Here is a 27,566-nt window from a genome sequence, read left to right as displayed (position 1 = left end):
CCTCCTTGCCCCTCCCCTGTGCCGAGATCCCACCCCCTGTGCCCCTGGGGTCTGAGGGACCTACTTCTCCAGCAGCCGAGTCACGGCCTCCTGGGCCTGCTCCCCATAGGCGTTGCCCTGTCTCAGCAGGCTCTCAGCAGCCTGCACGGCCACCTGCATCTTCTGCTGGTTCAGCTCCATCGTGGTGAGAAAATCCCGGTGCCGTTTCAGTGCCTCCTCCACCGACTCCACGGTGCCCGGCAGGTCCAGACCCGACAGTGCCATCTCCTGGAATGGGGGAGGGGTAATGCTCCCTTTAGCCCTGCTTCATTCCAGGACCAGGGAGAGGCTGCCAGCCTGTCTTGCCACCACTTTCCTCTCCCCTGCTCACTGTTCTAGCATTGAACACGCCAGGCATGGTCCCACTTCAGATCCTTTTCCCATGCTGGTCCCTCCAGATAGCCCCACGGCTGGCTCTTTCACTTTCTTCAGGTCTCTGACCATCTGTTTAAAATAGCATCCTCCTCCCCCAGCCATATCCCTTTATCCTGCTTTATTATTTTTCATAGCATATACCTGACACGATATTATATATGCTATTACTTGTTTATCATCTCCTCCCCCACATATATACACACACACTAGAATGCCAGCCACACAAGGGTGGGATTTTGTGTTTTGTTTCCTCTGGCCTCCACCGCAGAACAGTGCCTGGCACAGAGGAGGCACTCAGTAAATATTTGGTTAATTGATGAAGACTGACCTGGGTCCTGTGTGACTTCAAGGGAGTTCTTTCCCTCTCTGGGGTTAGTTTTCTAACTGGTAAAATGGGTGGATCAGAAAGGGTCTCTCAAGGCCACCTCAGCTCCAATGTTTAGTAACCTCATGATTCCAGGGGCCCCCTGTCTGTTTCTCCAGGTAATGCTCTAACTGGGTCAGCTTTCTCTAGATAACCAGCACAGGTAGTCATGCTTTCTAAAATGACCCCTAGGGACTTCCCTGGTGGCCCAGTGGTAAAGAATCCACCTTACAATGCAGGGGACACAGGTTCGATCCCTGCTCAAGGAACTGGGATCCCACATGCCATGGGGCAACTAAGCCCGCGTGCCACAACTGCTGAGCTCGCGCGCCTCAACTAGAGAGACCGTGTGCCACGAACTACAGAGCCCACGCGCTCTGGAACCCGCGCGCCACAACTAGAGAGAAGCCCACGCCACAGCGAAAAGTCCCACATCCCACGGGCCGCAACTAAGACCCGATGCAGCCAAATAAATAAATAAAATGATCGCTAAAGGCTGGTACCTACTCTTGGACAATCTGAAAACTGGGTGTTCCATCCTGTCCAAATCCTCAAATTTGGTTCCCATCCCAGAAAGTTCCCCCAAATGGATCAGCTGTTCCCAGATAACCACAGCACTTGATTCCTCAAGCCATAAAGGCAGTTACCCTCTCCAGAGACTCTGCAAATTGCCATTCGCAATAAGAAGATAATCTGCTAATTTAGGCCCCCAGAACCACTTAATCCACCACCATTTACTGACCCCAATAATCTCTCAGCCTGAATTCCCTCTACCATAATCTTCATCCTCTGTTATCCACCCCAAGGTCTTCTTTAAACCCCATTGACCATCACCAATCAACCTCATACTCTTATTTCCTTCCAGACAATCCACGAACCCAAGAAGCCACTCCAATGAACACCCAAATGCATTACTTACTCAGAATAGTCCACAAACTGTTAATCACCTAAAATAAGACGCCACCCCACACATCAGAATCCTCAAATTCTGTTACACACCCGCCCACACATGTTCACACCGGATGCTTCACAAACCCAGCCATCCGTACCAGATACCTGCCCCCCCCCCCACACACACACACCGCCGCTGACAGCAGATAAGCCACGAAGCCAGTGGTCCCCGCAAACACACTCCTCCATACATTTCCTTGTCCCCGAAATCCCCCGCGGCCTTAGACCCCCGCCCTCGTCAACCCGGAAGCGGGCACCTGGTTGCGCAGCACCGCCCACGCCTGGCGTAGGTCGCGCAGAAAGAGCTGGTAGACGTGCGCCTGGACCAGCGCCTCCCTGCGCGCCTCCCACAAGCCAAGCAGCTTGTGCCAACCAAGTTCGAGGTGCGGCAGCCACTCGTCGAGTGCCAGGCCCGGACCCAGCTCGGTGCCGTCGCCCGCCAGCAGTGCCTCGCTGGCCGCCACGATGCGCGCGTAGTCCTCCTCGCGCTGGTCCACTTCTTCCTTGAGGGCGGCGTGGCGCGCCAGCAGCGCGTCCGCCTCTTCCAGGCTGCCGGGCAGGGGCCCCTCGCCGCCGCCCGCCGTCTCCTGGGCGCGCACCAGCCAGTCCAGAAAAGCGTCCAGATCATGCAGGAAGCGCTGTAGGCGCCCGGCCGCCGCCACCGCCTCGCCACAGGCCTGAGCTGCGCTAGCCAACGCGCCCCACTCGGCGCCCAGTTCCTCGGCACTCTGATGCAGCCGCGCAGCCTGAGCCGGGAAGCGCACAGCCAGCAGGGCCGCCTCCTCCTGGAGGGCCGCCTGGCGCGGCTCTAGCGCTTGCAGAGCAGCCTCCAGGCCGCTGAGGCGCCACTGCAAGGCGCCGCCCGCGCGGGGCGCGCTCTCCACAGCCCTCCGCTTCTCGCGCACCTGGGCGCGCACCTCCGCCACCTCCAGCAGGTGGTTCTCCACCAGCAGCACCGCGTTCACCTCCTCTTTGCGTTGTTCCGCCAGCTCCACGATGCGGTTCCACCTGCCCAGGGGAAGCAGGGCGGCTTAAGGAGGATGGAGACCCCTCTTGGGTGTGGAGGGCCCATCGACCCTAGGTAGAACCCAGCCACTGTGTCACCTTAGAATGTCATCTTATCTCACCGAGCCCCAGTTTCTGTCTGTGTAAAATGGACTCTGCCAGGTACATTTGCTTAGAACAGCGGTTCTCAAAACGTAATCTAAGCAAGGGCAAAACTATCTTCATCAAAATTCTAAGATGCTATTTGCCTTTTCACTTTCATTCTGTCCCGAGTGTACAGTGGAGTTTTCCAGAGGCTGCAGGACAGAGACTGAGTGCAGAAGCAGACCTGAGAACTCAGCTGCCTTCTCTTAAGCCAGACATTGAACAGATGTGCAAAAACGCAAAACAATGCCATCCTTCTCGCTACATTTTTTTTTGTTTTGAAAGGTTTTTTTTTCATTAAAACATGTTAGCTATGTTAACAGACTAAGTTTATTATTGTTATTTTTAACGACGTAATATTTTTAAATTACTCAGTATTAATTTCTAATATAGTAAATATTGATAGCTATAACCCACTAAAACAAGCTCTTTGGGGTCCTTAATAGTTTTTAAGAGTGCAAAGTGTTCTGAAACCAAAGAGTGTGGGAACTGCTGGCTTATGACATCAGATAATACGTTGGATGCAATGAATAGTTACTGAGCATGTACTATAAGCCAGGTGCTAAGGCAAACCTGTTTTATTCCAAAATAAATAAATGGGGAAAATTACGCATTGCCCTGTGCCTTCAGGCAAGAGATGATATTTCTCTGGGCCTCAGTTTCCTTTCATAGGCAGTGTATGGTCCAGTTTATAAGCACAGAATCCGAGCCAGACTGCCTGGCTGTGTCAGGCTCAAAGTCAAATCTGAGCTATGTACCCTTCGGTTAGTAACCTTCTCTGTGCCTCAGTTTCCCCGCCAGTAAAATGGACATAGCACAGTACCTACCTCATAGGGGTGTTGTGAGAGTCCAATGAGTTATGGTTTGTGAAGTGCTTAAAACAGTACCTGTTAGCTACTATTATTGAGTGGGGATAATAGTCCCCACTCTTGATATGGGGACTTGATATGGTCCCGAAGACCATATCAGGGCCTTTGCCTTGGCTGTGCTCCCTGCCTGGAATGCTCTGTACCCTCCCTCCCCTCCCCGCTATGTACTCTTCCCGTGGATGGATCCTTCTCGTTCCCCCCACCCCTTTTTTTTAAGCTCTGCCCTCACCATCCTGAAATCCTTTTCTCAGCCAGCCCCCAGGGAGGTGGCCCCAAAGCAGGCTGCCCTCCCTTCTCAGGGAAGCTGAAGAAGAAGGACTTCCCGCAGGTCCACCCAAGCCCCCCGGGTCCCTCACCTGGAGGACCCACCTGATGGGGGGACCTTCCTTGGCTGCCTTCTCATCCCCTTTGAGGGCCCAGCTCAAAATGTTATGGCTGACCACAAGATCTAAAATCACTCCCAAGCTCCAGTTATGCCCTACCAGGTCACTCTATTTCCTGCATAAATCCTTAAAACTCTCTAAATATCTTGTTCATGTATTAGTCCATTTGTGAACTCTCTGTCACCTCTAGCATGGACACACCGTAAGGGCAGAAATTAGGACTCTGAAATCAGAAGGACTCAAGTTCAAGTTCTGCTCTGGCCAGATTTGCCATGTGAACTTGGGCAAATCATTTCCATCTCTGATCCTGTTTCCTTATTTGGAGAATGGGGATAATGATGGCCACTTCATTGGGTGTTTTTAATGAGTTCATGTGGCTGAACCACTTAGCACATCCTCTCACTAAACGCCATAAATCACTATTGCTGTCATTATCTTTTTAGGCCCTGGTGCCCTGGGATTGTTGAGTCTACAGAGACTAGGAAATCACTGGATATTGGGATCTTCCAGCACAGCAGTGAAGGGCACAATCTTTGGAGTCAGACAAATCCAGGCTTGATCCCCATAACTTGCCATGTGACCTCAGGCCACCTTCACCTCTCTGAGCCCCCATTTCCTCCTCTCTCACGTGAGTAATTTACACCCCACAGAATTGCTGGGAAGACTGAATATATAAATATGATCAAGAGCCCCAGTTCTGGATTCAGGCAGAACTGGGTTTGACTCCTACTTACTAGACCGAGTAAGCTTGAATAAGGATTTCACCTCTCTGGATCTGTGTCTTTATCCATAAACCCTACCTTGCAAGAACTACTGGCAGTGTTCTAGCGGGAAAGATTTAAGTTGTTGCTATTCTTAAAGAGCTCTGAATTCTGGAAACTTTACTATGGAAATTGGGATATGGGGAGATAAAACAAAAGTACTTGGAAAATTTCCTAGCAGATAGTGGATACTCAATAAATCATTTCTGCACAAGTAAGTTAATATCCCATTAAAATGTATTGTGTCCTCATTTTACTACATCACCACTAGCACTGGGTATTTTAATTTTTTTCAAGATTTTGCTAATTTACTAGATGGCCCTTATCATCTCAGGGATTTGAAAGTGCACGTTCTTGATTTCTACAGTTGGTGAATGAGGAAAAGAATGATGGGAAGAACTGGTGTGGGATACCTAGAAGAACTTCCAGCCCCAGGCCTCACCTACCTGCTGTTGAGGTGGTCCTGGCAGGAGCGCACCTCCTCTGAGCTGGGGTGGCCTCCTTCCACCAGTTCCTGAACTGTGCGGTTCACATCCAGGACACGGCCCATCAGACTGCTCATCTCCTGGTCCAGACTCTCAAATCTGCGGAAGAAGGATGGACGTGCTCAGAGAGGCCTGGACCCTGGGGCCCTGTTCACTGGGTTTTGGGAAGATGCCTTCCCCTGGTTCTTCTCTTAACTCTCCAACCTCACCTCCTTAGGCTCCTTTGCTGGCTTCTCTTCTTCTACCTGCCACTTAAATGTTAGATTCCTCAGGGCTCTGTCCTGGGCCCTCTGAGCTTTCCCTCACATCCTGCCTGGACCATCTCACCCACTCCCACAGTCCTTGCCCCTGAACCCATCACTCACACATCTGTCTCCAGCTTCAACCTCATTCCTTTTGAACCTGTCTCCAACATTAAAGCCTGCTGTGCATCTCCTCCAGGGTCCTCACTGTACTCAAACTAGCTTCAACATCTCCCCCAATTTGTTCTTCCTCTGGATCTCCATCTCAGGGACAGCCCCCGACCCCATTCCCTGGGCTCTGTTTTTGACAAACACTCCCCCCAAGCCTGTCTGCCCCCATGGCCTGTCTACTTGGGCTCCAGCCCTGGTCCAGTCCTGTCCTCTCCTACCTGAATCCTCACTCCAGCTGCCTCTCTGGGCTCCCAGCCACCACTCTCACCCCCTCCAACCTACCCTCCACATGGCAGCCAGGGAAATCTGTTTTAAGCTGGCCATGGTCCTCCCTTGTTTAAAACAATGCCCAAGGCTGTGGCTTGGGTAACTGTGGGCACAGTAACAGCAGGGACCAGGCCTGTGTTTCCAGGAATGCTCAGCCCAAGACCAGGAACAGGGCAGGAGCTCAATAAGTACCCACTGAATGAGTGGATGGGTGAACATGCTCAGAGAGAGAGGTGCAGAGGGTTCATCCACTATTTTAACAACCCATTTCTAAATCTGCCAACAGACCAATCAGTATCTAATGTGTCACATGGTGGTAACTGCTGTGAAGAAATGTGAAGTGGGGTGAGGGAAGAGAAAGTGACAAGGGTCAGAACAATTTTATAGCTAGGGAGGTAACATCTATGCAAGGGCAGTAGGAGTCACAGGGAGAGGGGTCAGGCTGGGACACCCCTGGAGGAGCTCAGGTTAATTTCATGCCAGGTGACTGTAAGCCTCATAGTAATAATAGCAGCCGCTCATGGAATGCTCCCTGGACCCAGGCATTTGCTAAGTAGTTTGCACATACTAAGTCATTTATGGTTCTCCAGTAGCCTGTGAGGTTGGGACTAATATCATTCCCATTTTACTGGAACCACCGGTTCCTGGTGAGTGGACCCGGGAACTGTTGAACCAAGGAAGGCGAGACTGTGTGCGTGAGGAAGGGGACCGGGGAATCCCACCAGTGCGCGCTCACCGGTGCTGCACCACCTCGACGTCGTCGAGTGAATCGGGCACACGCATGGCGAGCAGCCACTGTTCCTTCTCACCGATCCACAGCTCGCACGCGTGCACCTCGCCGAACATGCGGTAGACAGCGAGGGCATCCCGCAGCCACTGGCGCCGCAGAGCAGCCACCTCGGTCACCTCGGAGAACAGCTGCTCGGCCTCCACCACGCGCACCTGCAGTGCCACCACCAGTGGCCCGGCGCCGCTGGCGCCCCCCAGTGTCGCCAGCTGACGCCGCAGGCCGCCCACGGGCCCGCGATGCGCCTCCACCTCGCCGGTGAGCGCGCGGTGCTGGCGGGCCAGGCGGCGGCTGGATGCTTCGTCGTGGCCGAAGTCGCCCGCGGCTGCTAGGCGGTAGGCGTCGCGGAGCCAGTCCAGGAGCCCGTCGAGGTCAGCACCGAACTGGTGCAGCGCCCGCGCCTCCAGCAGCCGCCGCTCGCGCCGCGCCGCCGCCTCTTCCAGCCGCTGCCAGCGCCGCCGCGCGCTCGCCGCGCGCTCCGCCAGGCCCGCCAGGTGCACCGTCTCGGCGCCCGGGCCCACGGTGCCACCGGCCGCGGCCAGCTCCTCACCGCGCCGCAGGGCCTGCTGCAGCAGGACCCGCCGCCCGCCCACCTCGCCCTGCAGGATCTTGTGCTGAGCCAGGAGGCGCGCGGTGCTGTACAGGTCGTGGGCGCCGTCCGCCGCTCCCGCCGCGCCGCCGCCGCCCGCCGCCTCTAGGAGGCGCTCCTTGTCGCGGGCCCAGCTCTCGGCCTCCTCCAGCTCCTGCAGCAGCGCCCACAGGCTGCGCGAGGCCTCCAGTTCCGCGCGCCGCCCAGCCGCCTGCTCCTGCAGCTCCGCCAGACAGCCGTGCACGTGGTTCACGCGGTTGCAGATGACCTGCGGATCGCAGGGCTGGTAACCTGGACCAGGAAAAGGGGCAGATCCCGGGTTGGGCACGGGCCAGGGGGCGTCCAAGAGAGGGTGGTACAAGGCTACCTGCCTAGTCCTTGGCCCGACTTCATCAGATGCCAGGTTACACCTCCCCTCCTCCAGGCAGCTTTCCCTGACACCCCAAATCTGGAGCAGGCGCCTTCTCTGGCTCTCCCAGGCTTCTCTGCTTCCCATCCCAGCCCGGACCACTCTGCCTGTGACTCCTTCACCTAGCTCTGAACCCTCTGGGCCGTCACTGACAGTCTGTCTCCCCTACTGGATTGGGAGCCCCGTAAGGACAGGGCCAGGGACTGTCTCCAGCACACCATGTCCCCACCACTGCCCAGCACAGGGTGGAGCCCAGAGCAGTCACCTAGTGAAAACGGTGACTTATTGATTGAATGATGAATGGAAACAGAGATTCAGAGAATCCTAGAATGTGTATATTTTAGTGTAAATATACAGTGTTTTCCCTTCAGAAATGGACCCGATGAAACTTCTCTACTCTTAAGCTATGCTTCTGGGTTCCCTCTCTCATCCTCTGTTACCTTATCTATTAACCCAGTGATGACCTAAACTCCTTTTTTGTCTTCAAATATTTCAGCTTCCTCCTGGACCTCTGGTTTGTGACTGAGAACTGTGAGATTAACTTAATGGGTTGCAGCCAGCATTTCTTTAATGAAATGGAATAGAATGAATAGAAAATATCAGAGGTAAGGGGAGAGGCATTGTTTTATAAAGGCTTGGTGTCTCTGTGTGTCTGTGTGTGTGTCTGTCTGCACGTGTGCCTGTGAACTCTGGGTCATGCGGTAAATGTATTTCTTACTGGGTCAAAAAAGTATGAGAAGGGCTTCCCTGGTGGTGCAGTGGTTGAGAGTCTGCCTGCCGATGCAGGGGACACGGGTTCATGCCCCGGTCCGGGAGGATCCCACATGCCGCAGAGCGGCTGGGCCCGCGAGCCATGGCCGCTGAGCCTGTGTGTCCGGAGCCTGTGCTCTGCAATGGGAGAGGCCACGTCAGTAAGAGGCCCGCGTACCACAAAAAAAAAACCAAAAAAAACCAGTATGAGAGACACTGCCCTAGATGGCCTGTGGGATTTCTGCATTTGTGGACATTCACTGAAATTGACCCAAATACGGAGGCATCCAACTGAATAATAAACATCAGCAGTATCCATGTATCTGGCCCTTACTCTGACACATTGTCATTTAATTCTCACAACCATTCTATGAGGCCAGCATCCTCCTTAGCTCCATCTTGCAGGTGAAGAAACTCACACCCAGGGAGGGAAGCTACTTGCCCAGGATCAGCTAAGAACTGGTCAAGCAGGACGCCACACTCTGGACCACTTATCAGACAGCGCTGCCTCCCGTCACCATGACAACACACACCCCACACTAGCCTCTCTGCTGTTTCCACGGTGCTGCTGGCGCATTGTCACCAGGCACCGACCTCACAAGGAAAAGACCGAGGGAGCTTCCTTGACAAACATCCGTAAGAATGAGGATGAAGAGTGAAGGTGAAGGAGAGGGTCCCGACAGTGTCTCGTGGGGTCATGAGGTTGGTGATGGGCTGAGTTAGGATGGGGATGTCTGCACTGGGGCTTGGAAGGAGACCTCAACATCTGCTCTTAGGACATGACCCAGTCCATGAGGGTGAGAAACCCCTGACCATCCTGCAAGCTGGGCAGTGTCTTCCTTTCCTAACAATGCGCCGGGATTCCCAAGGGCCATGGCTCCAGATAAAGGAGTGAGACAGACCAGCCTCCATGCCCTCTCTCTGATCAGCTCTGCGGCTCTGGGCCTCAGTTTCCTCATCAGTGAGAAAGAAAAAAGCAGCCCTGATGCTGTCAGCATTCATACACAGTTGCACAGGACACAACGTCAGACAAGACCACTTTGCAATAGGGATGGAGCAGGACGAAGAAAAGACCGTTCCACAATCACATCTGAGAGCACCCAAAACAAAGTCACTGTGCAAACCACAAAAACGGCCACCCCCCTGCCCGCCCCCTCACCTGGCCAAGGTGAACCGCTCCTGCCAATCCTGTTCCTCCCACTACCCGGATAAAAATGATTAAGATGCGCAATCATCTGATTACCCCCACTTCCTGACGGCATCCAATCTGCAGCAAAACACACTATGTTAAGTCATCCCAGATCACCTAACACAAGCCCACATCCTATAACAAGCCCGTCTTAACATCCTCTTACTAAGATGCCCCATGGTTCCCCTGGTGTGTGCAAAGAACCAAAAAACCCAGCTTGGTTTGACTACAGCAGGGTTCCTGGTGGTCTTTGGCTGGAGGGCGTTGACATCAGTAAAATGAGAACGTTTTTAGAGCCAGTCTGGGTTTCGCCTATCAGCATCCAGTCCCTGCTTCTGCTAACGGCGCCCCACCCCGCTCCTTCTCAGTTCATGTCTTTGGAGGGAGCTGACCCCACTCTTGGCTCTGGGAGGGCATGTCACATAGATGTGGCCAATTAGATCACTGGATAGCCTGGGGCCATAATGCTTGACTGAGTGATGGGAACGGGACCCACAGTGGGCTCATGAAAACTTTCCTTGGACCTTTTGCCAGAATATTGAGAGAAAGGGGCCTGTCTCTTGCTGGGCCTGCGAAGCTGCTGGATGATTCCAGATTTACACCACAAGGGGAGGGACAGCCCAATAGTGACACAAACATAAAGACTGGAGTCAGAAACAGATGCAGTCTTAAAAGCATCACTGAACTATCCCTGGATCCAGCCATGCCTGAAGCAACACTCATCCTTTCCTGCACATTTAGTTACATCAGCCAGTACATTCCCCTTTCCTCCTTAAGTGAATTAAATTGAGTTTCTATCACTTGATGCTAAACAGGCCTTGACAATAATTACCTTACCCAGTCTTTCTATGGTATTCACTGAGATCGGCTGTGAAAGGCTTAGCACATAACAAGTGCTCAAGAAACGTGAACTATTACTACAGAATCTCAAAGCAGGAAGAAGTCATGTGGTCCAACCTCTCACTCAAGGCACTAATTTCCCATGTGATATCCCTGATGGAGTGTGATCCTAGTTGGTGCTTGGATGCCTCCAAAGATGGGGAGCTCACTCCTTCATTCTGTCTCTCAGGAGACATTCTGCTTCTATTAGCACCAGCCCTGAAAGTCTCCACCCCAATCCCCAACCTCAGACTCACCCTGAAGCTGGGAGAAACGCAGGGCAGCAGCATTGAGCGCCTCCACCCGCTCACTCTGGGCCGAGATGTCCCCCTCCAGCAGTCCATGCTTCTGCAACAGGTCCTCTGCCTCCACCAGGTGCTGCCCACACTCCCGGGACAGCAGCTGAGCCTACAAGTAGGGGCAGCCCTGAGTATATTTTTGGCATTGGCCCTTAGGCCACTCGCGCCCCCCGCCCCGCCTTCACCCATGCCAGCCCTCTGCTTCTCTACTCCATCACTTGAACTCTGATCTGTCTCAGTCTCCATGTATCTGTCATCATCTCTCTCCATCTCTGTCTCTCTGGATGTTCCATCTCTCATCGTCTCCACAATTCTGGGCTCTGTCTATGTCACCGTGTCTCCCTCTCTACGTCTCCATCTCCCCCTTCTTCTGTCTCTCTTTGCCTTCCCCCCTTTCTCATTTACACTTCTGTCTCCATCTCGACCTCTATCTCTTTCTTTCCATGTCTCTCCCTCTTTTTTAAAAAAATACTGGGACTTCCCTGGTGGTCCAGTGATAAAGAATCCACCTTCCAATGTAGGGGACGCAGGTTTGATCCCTGGTCAGGGAACTAAGATCCTACATGCCACGGGGCAACTACTGAGCACCAACAACTACACACGCGCCACAACTACTGAGCTCGCACATCTCAACTAAGACCCGACGCAGCCAAAAATAATTAATTAATCTTTAAAAAAAATTTATTTATTTGGCTGTGCTGGGTCTTAGGTGTGGCATGCGGGATCTTCCGTTGCAGCATGTGGGATCTAGTTCCCTGACCAGGGATCGAACCTGGGCCCCCTGCATTGGGAGCGTGGAGTCTTACCCACTGGACCGCCAGGGAAGTCCCTCCATGTCTCTCTTCGTGTCTGTACTTCTCTCTGTCTCTTTGCTTCCATCCTTCTTATCTCTATCTTGCTCTGTATCTGTCTATCTATCTCCAGTAGGTCTCTCTCTTTCTCACATGGATTCCATCTTCCTATGTGTCTTTCTCTGTAGCCATTTAGATTTCTGTTGCTACCTTTGGGTCTTCTTCTCCAGCTCTCTCTCTTTCTTTCTCTGATTTCTCTTTCTCTCAAATTGTCGCGATCTTCCTCTGACTTAATCTCTCTGCCTCTGTCTGTCCCTGACTCGCTCTGTCTCCATATTACTGTGTATTTTTATCTATTTCTCCAGATATTTTTCTCTCTTTCTCACATTTTCTTTTTCTGCCTCTCTGTCTCTCTCTGTCTCTTTCACTCTTTCTTTACATCTTTCTGTCTCTCTCCCCTTCCCTCTCCATCTTTGACAACCCTTTCAGTGTATATACCCTTTCCTCCCCTTCTGGCATGCCACTCCCATCACTGGCCCCCGATCTGGCCCCTACCTGCATCTCCTCCATCCAGTCCACCATGTACACCATCTCCTGGAAGACTTTCTGCAGGGCCAGGTTCTGCTCGAGCCGTGTCCGCCGGGCACCTACCAGCCCAGTCAGCAGGGCCCACTGCCGCAGGACACTGTCACGCCGGGCTGCCACTCGGCGGGCGTCATAGTAGCCTTCAATCGCCAATGCCTGGGCCAGCTCGGCCACGCCCTGCACCCGCTCCTCATAGGCTGCAATGTCTGCCTCAATCGCTTCGTGCTTCTTCATGGCTGCCTCCACTGCTGGCAGCTCATACCCAAAGTTGTCCTGGGGCAGGGCAGGCCACACACACTCATCCACGTTGCCTCAGCAGTCAACCTGTTACCTTGAGCCTGTGTGACCCTGGAAACTCCCCCACCGGCTCCTGTTACCCTGGAGACCAGCCCCACCACCCCAAGTTGCCCTGGAGACCAGCTCCACCCTTCCCTGTTACCCTAGAGACAAGCCCCACCATCCCCAGTTACCCTGGAGACCAGCTCCACCACCCGCAGTTACCCTGGAGATCAGCTCCACCCTTCCCTGTTACATCTCTAACCCTAAACTTGTTACCCAGGAAATAGGCCCCACCCTTCCATTTCCTTAGAGACTAGGGACCAGGCCTACCATATCCTGTTACTTAGGAGACTAATTCTATCCTCCTGAGTTACGCTGGACACCAGATAACAGCCTCCTTTGTCACTTAAGAGATAATTAAATACTCTCCCTATTCTGTCCTCTCTAGTTACCCTGGAGACCAGTCTCACCCTCCTATTACCCTGGAGAGCAGGCCCACACCCCTCCCCCGCCAAACACTTAGGAAACCAATTCTCCCTTCCCACCTTCATTTGTCACCTAGGAGACTAATCCAACACTTCTCTGTTGCTTAGGAGATCAAGTCTCTCTCTCTGGTCCCAGGGCCATCAGCGCCATCCTCCCTCCCTTTCCCCCGGAGCCAAGCCCTACGCCCTGTACCTGGGAGACCAGGCGCTGGTTCTCATTCAGCCAGCTCTCCCGCATAGCCACCTTGTGGTCAAACCTCTGGGCTAGTAGTTCCAGCTTCTCCTGCCGGATCAGCTCAGCCCGTAGGGCAGCCTCCCGCTCATGTTCTGCCTTCTCCAGCTGTCCCCATGCCTAAGGAGGCAGGAGGAGGCAGTCAGATTCCAACAGCTGCCCACAGTTTAATGGCCCTGGCTTCTCTATTTGAGGTCACTCCTAGCACTTATGGCACCTTGGCGCAGATTGGGAAAAAAACGTTGCTTCCTCAGGACCCTTTAGTGCTGGAAAAACCATCAGAATGAATACCCAGTCCATGATGTCTGCCATGTGAACGGCTCTCCTTGAGCAGTGCACGACCTACACAACTTCACAGAGCAACCCTTCCTCTCCCCTACATCCTCAGCCTCACCTTGTCAATATCCCAGATGCCACAGCCCTCCCGGGGCACGTAGAGGCGACGGTTGCTGGCACGCAGTTTGCTCTGGATGCTGAAGAGAAGCACCTCCAGGTTCCCCTTCTCCTGAAACCTAAAGGGGCCTGAGCTCAGGAACCCTGCCTCCACACCCCCTCCTGCCACCCTCCCCCCGGGCTGGGCCTCACTTGACGGGCTTCTCCAGTGTGCAGTAGGCTGTGAAAGCCTGAAGCTGCTGCTGCACCCCACTCAACGAGTTGGCAAACTTCTGGTTGCTGATGAGGCCCACGGTGCGGTGGATCCAGGCCAGCAGCTCGGCTGCCAGCTCCTCGTAGCGCTCAATGATCTTCCCCACCTCCAACACCTGGTCCAGGACCTGACCCGGCAAAGGAAGGTGGGGTCAGCCTCATCCCGGATATGCCCCCATATGGTTCCCAGGCTCTCACCCTCCCCATTCCTTGGCTCCTCTTACCTTCCCAATTCGCTTCCCCTCCACAGCCAGAGCCTTCATCTTAGAGAAATAATGGTAGAAAGAGACCACATAGGTGATGATGGACTTCTCATCCGGAGCCTCCATGTTCACATCTGATGATTAAAGGAGAGTGAGGGAGCAGGAAGATGAGCGCTCTGACAGAGAGACCGAAGGTATTAAGTGGTGGGAGGGAGAACTCATTCTTACTTGCTGTGTGACCTTGGGCAAGATAACTAACCTCTCTGTTCCTCAGTTTTTGTATCTGCCCAGTGGGCATCTACCTCATGGGATTAAATAGTGCCTGACACATATAAACCACCATAGAGAGATTATCTCTAATGATTTCTTATTTTTTTATTTTTGGCTGCTTTGGGTCTTTGTTGCTGTACACGGGCTTTTCTCTATTTGCAGTGAGCAGGTTTTTATCTCATTGCGGTGGCTTCTCTTGTTGCGAAGCATGGGCTCTAGGTGCGTGGGCTTCAGTAGTTGCAGCTCATGGGCTCAGTAGTTGTGGTGCACGGGCTTAGTTGCTCCACAGCATGTGGGATCTTCCCAGACCAGGCTCGAACCCATGTCCCCTGCACTGGCAAGTGGATTCTTAACCACCGTGCCACCAGGGACGTCCCTCTATAATGATTTCTGGAACACACTATTCTACCTTCTACCTCAGGGCCTTTGCACATTCTGTTCTGTCTGAAACACTGTCCCTTTTCTTCATGCCAAACTCCCACTCATCCTTCAGGGCTCCACTCAACTTAAGTGTCCTCAAATAAGCCTTTCTGTTCATCCTATCTAGAGCTGGTCTCCTCCTGTTATTCTTCCTCATAACATCTTATCATTTCTTCCTAGAACGAATCACAATTTATAATTACATATTCCCTTATGTGATTATGTTCTTACCTAGAGTTTGAGCTCCATGAGGACAAGGGCTATGCCTGTCTTTTTCCACTGTTCCTTCCATGCCCAGCACACAGTAGGAGCTCAGTAAATACATACACTAAGTGTATGAATGGTATGTGAAGTTTGAGGTCAAGGACACAGGCTCTGGAGGCAGCCTTGAATCCCAGCTCGACCACTTACTCACTGAATATCTATAAAATAGACCTAACTTCTTTGAGCTCAGTTTCCCCATTGTTACAGTAAGGATAGTCACAATGCCAGCCACCTAGAAACACTATCAGTATTAGAAAGAATAACCTGGCACAGAGGAGAAACTCAGTAAATCCTGATTATCATTTTAATGCAGATTTTTTAAGGCACAGCATTATACTTTGCCCTTATCCTTCCTCAGCTCATGAAACTGACATCCAATAAACACCTGCTATGTGTCAGGCACTGTAAGAGGCAAGGTAGAGAAATGATTCAGACCATGAATTCTGGAATCAGAAAGTCCTGTTTACTGGGTTTTCAGTGTGACGCCGGGCTACTGACTTCACGTCTCTGAGCCTTCGTTTCCATCACTTTATGACAGGATTGATGACTTCTATCCAACCAGGTCAGTGTGAGGATGAAAGGGAACAGTGCTGATATAATTCCCAGCCATGTGCTTGGCACATGGGAGATGCTCAGAAAAAGGGAGCAACCCTTATTCCAGATATGGGGGATTGGTGGGGTATGATTATGTCCATTATTCCAGAGATGGGGGGTTGGTATTGGGTGAGATCATGGACTGGGAATGAGGTTGAAGTCGGGGGTGGGGTTGGGAATAAACTGAAAATGGGAAAGGGGTTGGGGATGAGGACAGAGTTGTGGATGGGGACAGACAAAGGGATGAGCTGGGGATGGGGAGGGGGGTGGGCATGGGAATAGGACAGTGCTGCAGATTGGGTTGGGGATGGTGTTGGCTTCAGGGATGGGGCCGGGGTTAGGAAGAGATGGGGGTTGTGTTTGGTGGGGAGGTGATTAAGGATGGGGAAGGGGGGTTAAGCTGAACATAGGAATGGAGATGGGGTTGGGTCTGAGGTAGAGATAGAGAAAGTAGAAGATGTGGGGGTGGGAAGGAGGTGGAACTGGAGATGAGGAAGGGGAGGGAGATGGGAGGGAGCTGGAATTTGAAATGGCCTTGGGGTTTAGGATGATACTGCAGCCAGATGGGGTTGAGTTTGGGATGGCACTGGGGCTGGGAGTCCCCCAAGTGGAAATCTGGGCTGGGGCCATGCAGAGCTCACCCTCAGGGTCCAGCAGACGTGCCAGCCCCAGGTGCTGCTCAGCCGTGCGGAAAGCTCTCTGCAGGTTGTAGTTGGCGTTGGACTTGGTGAGTTTGCTGAAGTCCACGAGATCGGGCCTGGGCAGGGGCACAGAGAGGGCAGGCAGCAGGCAGGCTCCAAAGCCAGTGGGCAAATGGATGAAAAGACATCCTTGTCTGAGTCCCACCCAGGGCGAGGGCAGGAGGAGCACGACCCGGCCAGTGGGAAAGCTGTGTGTGCTGGTGCGTGTCTGTACAGCACTTAGCTGTGGGTGTGAGCGCTGCATGAGGGCACCTGTACGTCTGACTTCAGGACGCACACGTGTCTACGTGGGTGCGTTTCTGTACAGTATTATGTAGTGCTTGGAAGTCTGAGGTCTGGAGCCAGCACTCCTGACTCAAGACCCAGCTTGGCCATTTCCTGGCTGTCACTCTGGGTGAGATATTGCATCGCTTTTGTGCCTCAGTTTCCTCATTTGTAAAATGGGTAGAATAATAGCATCTGCCTCATAGGGTCATTGAATATTAATGACTTATTGGAAAGCACTTAGACCAATGCCAGTACACCCAGTAAATTGTCCCTTGTTAGCAGGACCTTGGTTACAGCTTGCGGGTTTCTGGGTATGTCGGTGGGGCTGGGTCTCCCCATACGTGCATGAGTGTGTACATATGGGTCCTGGCTTCCCTCACACTAGAGCAAGTCCCTCCCAGTCTCTAGGCCTCAGTTTCCCCAAACTGTCACATGGTCAATCATGACGTGGGTGTAATTTGTCTGGGTACCCTTCCTCAGCCAGCTCAGCCCTGGGCCCTGAAGTATGAATAGGTGGGTTCACGGGGAGCCAGATGGGGGGCCTGGGAGCTCACCATGAGGAAGGACTTTCTGATGGGAGGAGATGCTGTGCACACTCCAGAGTGGACCATCCACGGGGAGTGAGCTGCCCACCCTGTGGGCATCCAAGCAGCAGGCAGACGTAGAAGCCATATATGTGCACGAGTATATTCCTGTGTGCACACATCTGTGCAAGGGCACATGTGTTTCCATGTGTGCACAGGGTATGTGGCCCGGACAGGGGTCTGTGTGTGCATCTGTGTGTAAGTGTGTGTGTTAGAGCATGTGTGCGAACGGAAATGTGTATGTGTGCAGAGAGGTGAAGGGGGTGGGTGCTGTGTCTGTGTGTGTCATCTATATACATCCGTGTACAGGTGTGTACCTGAGGGATGGGGGTGGGGGTAGCGTGCAGGGCAGGGCTGCCCCAGGCCAGGTGGTACCTGTGCCGGTGAATTAGGGCATTGAAGGCCAAGCCGTCCCGCCAGCTGGTGGTAAAATTCTGGATGTTTACCTCAGGGTAACTGGCAGCATGGAAGGGAGAGACAGAGGCAGAGATGAAGAGAGTCAGGAGGAGAGAGGCAGGAAGGGAGAGACAGACAAACAGAGATGGATTGATGGATGGTTGGTTAGATAGATAGACAGACAGATAGGAGATAGATGATAAAAGATAGATGATAGATAGGTAGATAGAAGGGTAGATAGATACAGGTGATATATAAGTAGATAAGGAAGAAAGAAAGAGAGAGAGAGAAAGAGAAAGAAAGGAAGGAAGGAAGGAACGAAGGAAGGAAGGAAGGGGAAAGAAAGAAAGAAAGAAGGAAGGAAAGAAAGAGCCAGGAAGATGGAAAGAGAAAGAGAGAGAGAGGGAGAGGGAAGGGGACAGGAGAGGAGCAAGAAAGACAGAGAGGCAGAGGGAATAAGCAAGAGAAGGAAAGGAGAAAAGAGGAACGGACAGAGATAGAGCAAGATACAGACAGAGATGGGGAAAGAAAGGAGTGGGGAGAGAGATATAGGAGGGGAGAGAGGAGGGAGGGAGAGATCGGAACAAGGAAAAGCAGACATAGAGGTAAACACAGACACACGGAAGAACAGATAACATTGCAAGACAGACAGAGAGCCCCAGGAGGACAAGAGTCAGAGAGAGCCCCGTCTGCATCCGTACCTGCCCCTCCCGCCTTCCTCCCAGGGCTGCTCTCCAGAGGGCAGTTCAGTTTCAGGTCAGGCCCCGCCCAGCAGGGGGACCAGGGACATGCCCGGTGGTGTCTGTGAGCCCCTCTTCCCAACCCCACTGCAGGTACCAGGACCCTGAGCTGCCTGAGCCCTGGTGTGTGCCCCCCTAGACTGCGGGGTGGCTGCTTTCAGGGGTGGGGGGCCAGGGGAAAGCTTGGGATAGGGTCGGGGGTCCACCTAGGTGCACATGAGGCCTTTTGAGGCCTTTTGAGGTGGAGGACGAGATGAGGGGAGAGAAGGGAGCAGGATGGGGACAGCCCGCCACCTTCCGACATTGTTCCCTGAGGAGTCCGAGTTCTAAATTTGAACCTGGCCTTCCGGATTGTTATACAGGTTTATTCATCAAGGTCGGAAGAGTTTGCTACCAGTTTGTTAATTTCAGATATAACTTTTGATGCTGAGGATTTGGGCTGCCCCTTGCGCTCCTGTCCCAGAGGGAAGCCCAGAGGTTAGGGCCTGGCCCTCCTGGGGGTGAGGGAGCTTATGGGGGTAGGGGAGCTTACCCAGCTGTCTTCATCTGACACCACAAGAGCAGCGCGTCCTTGGCCGAGCGAGTCTCTCTGTTGTCCTCAGTCTCAATTTTGATGACTTGAATCTGTGAGGATACAAAACATGGCTGTTGGGGTGTGGAGGGCTTGAGTCTGGGAGTGGCAGAGGAGATGGGGGAGGCAGCTTCAGGCAGAGGGTGGGAGCACCCCTTCTCTCCCCTTCCCCTTCCCTTATGGCATGTCCACTCCTCCCTCCTCCCAGAGTCTTTCCTACCTGGCGCCCTCTTCACCTCCCTATGGCCACACGGTGGTCCGGCTCCAGTCTCTTCCTTGGGCTCCCAGCTTCCAATTTTGGCCACGACCCCCAACCCAGAGGGATCCTTCTAAATCTGATTATACCCCTCCTCTTGATAAAACTCTCTTAATTTCTCCCCATCTCAGACAGAGTAAGATCAAATTGCTAATCACAGATCACCAAGGCCCTGCCGACCCTTCTGAGCTCAACTCCTCCCTGTCTCCCCCCTGCCTCCCAGTCTCTAGCCATACTGGTCTTTCTGTACCTGCAACATGCCAAGCTCATTCCCACCCCAGGGCCTTTGCATCTGCTGTGCCCCCTGCCTGGAATGCTTTCTCCTTTCATCTTCATTCAGCCATCAGCTTCTCAGAGAGCCCTTCTCTGGACACCGAGGCTAAAATCTCAACACAATCAACGGGATATTTTAGATCACTTTTACTGCTTTATCATAATCTATTCTTTGCTCATAGCTCTTTTTACTTCTCTGCCTAGAATTCATCCTCTTCCCATATATGTCTTGTTTGCACGTTGACGTGTTTATTTATTATCTGTCTAACCCCCCCGCCCATGTCTTGCTCCATAAAACAGAAAATTTGTCTATTTTGTTTCTGAACTGGAGCAAGGTTGCCTGGATTCCAGTTCCAACCCTACTACCTAGCTGTGTGATCTTGAGCATTTACTTCACGTCCCTCGGCTTCAGTTACCTCACTGCTAAGATGGAATAATGAATAGTACCTCATTTATGCGGTTGCCGTGCATATTAAATGCCAAGTGCTTAGAAGAGAGTAAAAACTATGTAAACGAGGATCATGGTGATGGTGGTGATCATGATTTTTTATAACAGGGTTCCTGGAACATATTAGGAATATTTTTGGAATGACTGATTGAGTGGGTGAGGGACACCCTCCTAAGGCCCCACCCCGGGAGGTGGGCTGGGCTGGGGTCACTTGGAGATCACCTGGAAGCGCAGGATGATGGTCCAGACCAGCCCGAGGGTCAGTCGGTGGTTCCCGTCCACGATGTCATGTGAGCCCACATTCTCCAGGTGCACACGCTGCTCCTTCAGGAACTGCAGTGCCTTGTCTACATTCTCCAGTGAGTGGATCCTCATGCGACCACGCGTGGGCCTTGGCTAGGGCGGCAGGGGCATTAGGAAATCCGGCACCTGGCCAAGAGCACTGTGCCCTCGACCCCACCCCTTCCAAAGAAGGCCACGCCCATAACTACAATCCCCAACCCCAAGTCCAGGCCACGCCCCTTCAGTCTTATCAAAGACCCAGGACCTAATCCTTCTAAAGAAAGCCTGCCCCGTTCATAGCCAGAACCTTTCAAGTCCTGTCCTTTCAGGGCTTTATCAAGTTCCTGGCCTCGCCCCTTCAACTTAAGCTCCACCTCCAAGCTGATAGCCACACCTTTTATGATGAAGCTCCGCCTTCCGCCTGTAGCCATACTCCCGCCCCTTCCATTGGATCTCTGCCCCAGGCCACCAATGTTTTGCCACTAGTTCCACCCCTCACTTCCTCCTTTTCAGGTCCCTGTCTAGAGCCACGCCCATTCCTATCAAGCCCCGCCCCACCCCAAGGCTCTCCTCTTTTTTTATAGCTCTGTTCCTTCCAAGGGTGTTTGTTCCTATTCTATAGCCATGCCCCTCACGACTTCCTGAGCTTCAGGCTCTGGTCCTTTAATCAATCTCTAGCTCCATCAGAACACCACCCTTTGCGATGAAGTCCCATCCAAGCCCAGAAATACAACTGCAACCCATACAACAAGCCACACCCATACAAGAGTTCCGTCTCGTCCCCCAGACTCCCGCGACCTAGGCCTCACGCTTCCGATGACAACCACGCCCTCAACCATAGACCCCCTACAACAGAGTTCTGCCCGTGTTTTATAGCCATGCCTCCTACTACCGCATACCCAGGCCGGTCCCTTTTAATAAAGCTCCTCCCTTTTCCAATAGCCCCACCCCTTCCAGCGGAGCCCCACTCAAGCCCAGAGTCCCGCCCCGAAGGGCAGACGTCTCTGACGGAAACCCGTCTCTCTTCCAAGCCACACCCCCAGGCTCCTCACAACCAGGCTCCATCCCTGGGTCATGAACCCCGCCCACCCAAATGAGGTGCCTTTTACCCACCCAGCCTCTCTAGGTCGCCCACCCATTAGCCAGGCCTGCAGTAGTCCAGCCCGAGACGCTAGGGCCGCCCCCTTTACCCAGCCCTTCTGGCCCCCTCACCAGCTGCTCCCCGGACAGCACTTCCAGGAGCCGCGTGAGCACGAAGCCATCCCTGAGGTCCGCATAGAGGTCCCCGATGTGGCAGCCAACGCGAGCGAGGTGCGAGTTCACCCACTTGGTGAAGGTTTTCTTCTGCACGGCCTCCCGCTCATCTGAAGGACAGGCCCTGATGAGCCCTCGTCTCCTCCAGGAACTCCCTCTTCCAGCTTCACCCCAGCCCTCCACCGCCCAGCCAAATCGTGCTCAGGCCCAGCTCCCTGCAACTATCAGGTCTTTGGGCAGGCGGCTCCTCCTACCTGGGACGCCCTCCCCCTCTGGCCCCCCATGCCCACCTGGAGACCGCTTCTCTGTCCTTTAAAGTTTTCCTGAGATGTCACTTCCACAGGAAAGCTGCCCTGTTTCTTACCATAGTCAGCGCTGTTCATTCGTTCAGGAAATACCTGAGCACCCACTATGTGCCCCACACTGTTCTAGGCTCTGAATACGAGGCAGAGCTCAGTTTAGTGGGGACACATAATACGCTAGGGAGCCACAGAGGGTTAAGGAGGGAGAAGGACAGGATGAGAGTTGGGTCTCAGGCTTCTGTGGGAAGGGTGGATCAGAGAGGGCAAGAATAGCAGCCCAGAGCCCAGGGAGGAAGGGATTGGGGAAAGGACCCAGGAGAGAGAGGAAGAGGCTGGACCAGGGCAGAAGCTGAGGGGATGGGAGGAAGAGGCATACTGGAGAGTTATTTAGAGATGAAAAAGTAAGAGTCAGCCACTGACAGGCTGTGGGGAATGAAGAGGAAGGAATATGCTACACTGAATGTTCCTTGAGAGCAGGAACCACATCTCCCCCTCTGTAGTAGCTGGACTGCCAGGTTTCCCACATCCCTGGGGCAAGAAGTAGGCGCGGGATTACTTAAGCGGGTGGGGAGGCGGAATGTGTACAACTTCCGCCTTGCTTGCTTACAAAGAAATTGTTTGGGACCTCTCTTCCCTCTTCCCGTTTTTGCTGTTGTTTTTTTTTGGCGGCGTGGCATTTGGGATCTTAGTTCCCCAACCAGGGATGGAACCCGTGCCCTTGCAGTGGAAGCACAGAGTCCTAACCACTGGACCGCCAGGCAGGGAGTTCTCGCCCCATTTTCTTTTTTTTTAATAACAGTTTTAGGGACTTCCCTGGTGGCGCAGTGGTTAAGAATCTGCCTGCCAATGCAGGGGACACAGGTTCGCTCCCTGGTCCGGGAAGATCCCACATGCCGCGGAGCTACTAAGCCCGTGTGCCACAACTACTGAGCCCACGTGCCTAGAGCCCGTGCTCTGCAACAAGAGAAGCCACCGCGATGAGAAGCCTGTGCACCACAACGAAGAGTAGCCCCCGCTCGCTGTAACTAAAAAAAGCCCACGTGCAGCCACGAAGATCCAAAGCAGCCAAAAATAAATAAATAAAATAAAATAAATAACAGTTTTAGTATGAGCTACATTCCCATACTATAAAATTCACCCTTTTAAGGTGTAAATTCAGTGGCTTTTAGGATAGTCACAGAGTTGTGCAACCATCACCTCTATCTAGTAACATTTTTATCACCCCCAAAAGAAACCCTGTACCCATTAGAAGTCGCTCCCCATTCTCCCGTCTCCTAACCCTAGGCAACCATTCATCTGTTTTCTGTCTCTAAGGATTTACCTATTCTGTATACGTCACATAAATGGAATCATGCAGGCCTCTTGTGTCTGGCTTCTTTCACTCAGCATAATGTTTTCAAGGTCCGTCCACGTTGTGGCATGTATCAGTACTTTATTCCTTTTACAGTCAAGTAATATTCCATTGTATGGATATAGTACATTTTACTTATCTATCCATCAGCTGATGGACATTTGGGTTGTTTCCACTTTTGGTGATTATGAACAATACTGCTACAAACAATAAGGTACAAGTTTTTGTGTAGACACGTGTTTTCAGTTATCTTGAGTATCACCCTGGGAGTGGAATGGCTGGGTCGTCTGGTAACTCTATGTTTAACCTTTTGAGGAAATGCCAGACTGTCTCCCAAAGCAGCTGAACCATTTTACATTCCCCCCAGCAATGTACAAGGGTTCCAATTTCCCCACATCCTCGCCACCACTTGTTATTTTCCTTTTTTATTTTCCTTTTTAAAATTACGGTCAACCCAGTGGGTGTGAAGTAGTTTCTCAATGTGATTTTTTCCCCCAGGTTCATAATTTATTGTACAAATTTAGTATCACATGATGAGCTGACATTAGTTTCTCCAGGCATGAGCACTTATGAGATGAGGTACAGTTTAGAATCCATTTATGTGGTTTTCACAGCTAGAGTTTTTTTGGACCTTAACTTGAAGTATAAGACTATCCAAGCAATGCCTTTATACGTGGCCAGTACACAGTTCATTCTCCCTGTGAGAGTATAAGAGTTGAAATATTTTTTGACACCAGTGAAATGGAATTGGGTGTCAGTTTCTGGACCTGTCACGATTTCAGCCTTCTAAAAGGCACAAACCGCAAGCCTGTCTCAAGGTGGTTTCGATTTGCACGTCCCTAATGATGAAACATTTTGAGCATCTTTCACATGCTTATTGGCCATTTGTATTGCTTCTTTGGTGAAATGATCTATGCAAATCATTTGCCCACTTTTATTTTATTTTATTTTATTTATTTACTTTTGGCTGTGTTGGGTCTTCATTGCTGCACGCGGGCTTCCTCTAGTTGCGGTGAGCAGGGACTACTCTTCTTTGGGGTGCGGGGGGCTTCTCATTGCGGTGGCTCCTCTTGTTGCGGAGCACAGGCTCTAGGCACGTGGGCTTCAGTAGTTGTGGCACGTGGGCTCAGGAGTTGTGGCTCACGGACTCTAGAGCGCAGGCTCAGTAGTTGTGGCGCACAGGCTTAGTTGCTCCACGCCACGTGGGATCTTCCCGGACCAGGGCTCGAACCCGTGCCCCCTGCATTGGCAGGCTGATTCTTAACCACTGCACCACCAGGGAAGCCCTGCCTGGCCTTCCTCACTCTTCCCCTGCCTCCCACAGCTTGAACACCAAGGTCCACAGAGCACGGGATGGAAGAAGGAACTGGGAACCCGCACTAACTGCTTGGAGAAGAGCCTCCTTGCCAATGAGGCTGCTCATGTAGGGACTATCCAGGGGAGAGAAATACGTTTCTATCTCCTTTAAGCCACGGTATTGTTGGGTCTCTTGTTACAGCAGCTTAGCCTGTACAGACACTGTTTGCATTTTATCACTAAATAATTCAGTCGCACTTTTAAGTTTCCCATGAGTGCAGAAATCATGATTTATATTGCCAGTTTATTTCCATTTTTAGCCACTTGAAATCTCCCAATAACCTTTATTTCCTAACATTAACCATTTGTAACATTATCAGCTACTGCATTTGACTCTGGCAGTAGAAAATACACATTGTTAGAAAACACACACTGACTGACCTGTATTTTTTTTGGGCTTCAAGTTGGATCTTGAATGTTTGCCTCTAATTTGAAAGTGAATATGCAGAAACGACCAGTCAATCCAAATGGCAATCTTGTTTGCCTAAGTGTGGGTTTTGTGCTGTTTGGATAGGATGGGGGACCTGTGTGAACACATCGATCACACACGAGGAAGTGATGACAGAACAGATGCTGAACTGGGTGTTTGTTGATTCTGCCTTCCAAAGGCGATGCCCATAGCAGATTGTGGTCCATGCTGAGGCCCAAGCGGAACTTGAGTGCATCCCCAGCGTGGTGCAGAATGAGGGCAACTGGATTCAGTCCTGCTTTTACTGATGACCAGCTATGTGACTTCAAAAGCACATCCCCCCTCTTTGGGCCTCCATTTCCCCATTTCCAAAATGAGGGTGCAGCGTTGGTGGTATAGTGGTGAGCATAGCTGCCTTCCAAAATGAGGGTTTAGGATTAGATCAGGGTTTCTTCAGTGGGCTCTGGGGGACCCTGGGTGTTTGGGAGCTCATGCTTGGAAGACAAGGACCCAGGAGAATATTTTTAATTTTGTAACTTCATTTCAATGATCCTCAGAGAAAATTAATAGAAACACATCCTGGACTATCTGGAGGGTGACTTTATAGAGGACTATGCTGTGGGACTTGGGGGTTTGTGATTACAATCTCGTTAGCATGAAGCTGAGGTCCAGAACTGAAATGCCCACCAGGGCCAGGCAGGCTCCACGTGAGAGAACTCCTAAAAGGGGGCAACGGCCACGTGGCCCTGGCGTCTGGAGTCTCACAGGAATGAAGGCCCAGTGTTGCCATATCACATGATAGCCCATGAGGTGCCCAAACTCTGGAGATAAAAATCTCCCTGTTTTTAAATGTTGGCAAGTGATTTACGTTTTTATAAAACACAGTGGGGGGCTTCCCTGGTGGCACAGTTGTTGAGAGTCCGCCTGCCGATGCAGGGGACACGGGTTCGTGCCCCGGACCGGGAGGATCCCACATGCTGCGGAGCGGCTGGGCCCGTGAGCCATGGCCGCTGAGCCTGCGCATCCGGAGCCTGTGCCCCGCAACGGGAGAGGCCACAACAGTGAGAGGCCCGTATAGCGGTAAAAAAAAAAAAACAAAAAACAACAACAACAAAAAACACAGTGGGGCTGAAAACCAAATGTGTCCCAGGGTGCCACTTCTGACCTAAGTCGACATTGAATGTTTACTATGTTGGTGAGTGTGTATGGCTACCTCGCTGGGTGTCTTCCGTCTGCCCCTCAGGTGCCTTCTCCCCTCTTCTGCACCTACTCTGAGCCCAGGGAGGCTGGCTGGCGTGAACTATATGAATGGGCTCCCTGGCCCTTAAAGGCCTCAGACTTCTGGCTGGGTTTCACTAGCAGGAGACGAGAGGAGAGAAAAAGGGCTGAGGGACTTGTTCCCTCCCTGCCTGACCAGCTTCCCCAGGACCTGGTGCCTCTCCCTACATCCCCCACTCCTCTCACTACTCCCTGTCCTGCCCCAGTCCCTGGGGGTGGGGAGGAATCTCCACACCTCTCTACATAGTCCCTTCCTTAAACTCTCCTCAATTTTCCCCCTTTGAGGGGCCCATCTGCTTCCTCCTGGCCCTCTAGCTGGCACACATACCTTTGGGTTGTCAAGACTCCAAAGCAAATGACAATCGTCCTACCTCTGCCATTGTGCTCATATTATTTTGCCATTTATATATTCTCCCCCACTGTGGTACTCACCAATCACAAGTGAAATGCATTTCCTCATAATAACACTTTAATTTTTCACATCTTTAATACATTGAGGTTTTCATAGAGTAGGAACTAACTACTCCCTTATCTACTACTGGTTACAGAGAAAGGATAGAGAGAGACAATATGTAAATGATACGTTGCCTATTAGTCTGGGAAAAGTTAGGAAGCCGGAGACACTAAGTACTGCTGGAAATGTGAGGACATCATAACCCTCATGCCTGCTGGTGGGGCAGCCATTCGGAAGGCAATTTGAGTCAAATTAAATTAGTGCATAGCCGCCATGAGCCAGCAATTCTTTCCCTATGTATATGTCCCGTAAACTTTTCCACGCTGGTTTATAAAGAGCATGTATGACGATGTTCAGTGTAGTGCTATTAGCGGGGACGGGGCAGGGACTTGGGGGTTGGGGAGAGCCTGGTTGTCTATTATTGGTAAAGTGGAACATGGCGAGTGCACACCATCAACTCCATGCAGCAGTCAGAAGCCAGAGTAGAGGCGCACAGAGCCACATGGATGAGTCTTGAGGCTATAAGGCAGAGCGCTGAATGAGAACATAATGCAAAAAATGCAGTCAAGACTATGATAAAACATGCATCGATTAGCAATACCTGCATGTACAAACCCACATGTATAGGGCTCCCAGATTTATGACAAAGTGAAATGCAGTTCAGTAGGGAAAGTCTTTTCAATAAATGGAGCTGAGTCAACTGGACATCCATGTGGGGGACAAAGAGAACCTTGACCCACACTGTACACAATAATAAATATAATAAGTACCATTTGGCTTATAAATCTAAATGTGAAAGGAAAACACTAAGGCTTTCAGAAGAAAACATCAAAGAATATCTCCGGGCTTCCCTGGTGGCACAGTGGTTGAGAGTCCGCCTGCCGATGCAGGGGACACGGGTTCGTGCCCAGGACCAGG

The 27,566-nt window shown here is 52.0% G+C and overlaps 1 protein-coding gene across 1 annotated transcript in view; it reads right to left on the bottom strand.

Annotated features, from left to right (window-relative positions):
- The window catches only part of SPTBN4 (spectrin beta, non-erythrocytic 4), a 52,054-nt gene extending 37,713 nt beyond the window's left edge, over nt 1-14,341 (bottom strand). Inside the window, exons 1-10 of the mRNA XM_027079573.1 lie at nt 14,200-14,341; nt 13,916-14,103; nt 13,725-13,842; nt 13,292-13,450; nt 12,305-12,607; nt 10,917-11,067; nt 6,793-7,723; nt 5,338-5,475; nt 1,987-2,737; nt 65-267 (exon numbers count right to left, since the gene is read on the bottom strand). Coding sequence (XP_026935374.1) covers nt 65-267; nt 1,987-2,737; nt 5,338-5,475; nt 6,793-7,723; nt 10,917-11,067; nt 12,305-12,607; nt 13,292-13,450; nt 13,725-13,842; nt 13,916-14,103; nt 14,200-14,304 — 3,047 coding nt within the window. The 5' untranslated portion in view covers nt 14,305-14,341. The remainder of the gene's footprint in view (nt 1-64; nt 268-1,986; nt 2,738-5,337; nt 5,476-6,792; nt 7,724-10,916; nt 11,068-12,304; nt 12,608-13,291; nt 13,451-13,724; nt 13,843-13,915; nt 14,104-14,199) is intronic.
- Between the last annotated feature and the right edge of the window lie 13,225 nt (nt 14,342-27,566).

The sequence above is a fragment of the Aethalodelphis obliquidens genome, unplaced genomic scaffold (assembly GCF_003676395.1).
Source record: "Aethalodelphis obliquidens isolate GAN/ISIS:26980383/991018 unplaced genomic scaffold, ASM367639v1 scaffold43, whole genome shotgun sequence".
NCBI lineage: Eukaryota > Metazoa > Chordata > Mammalia > Artiodactyla > Delphinidae > Aethalodelphis > Aethalodelphis obliquidens.
This window is presented reverse-complemented; position numbering and strand designations above follow the sequence as displayed.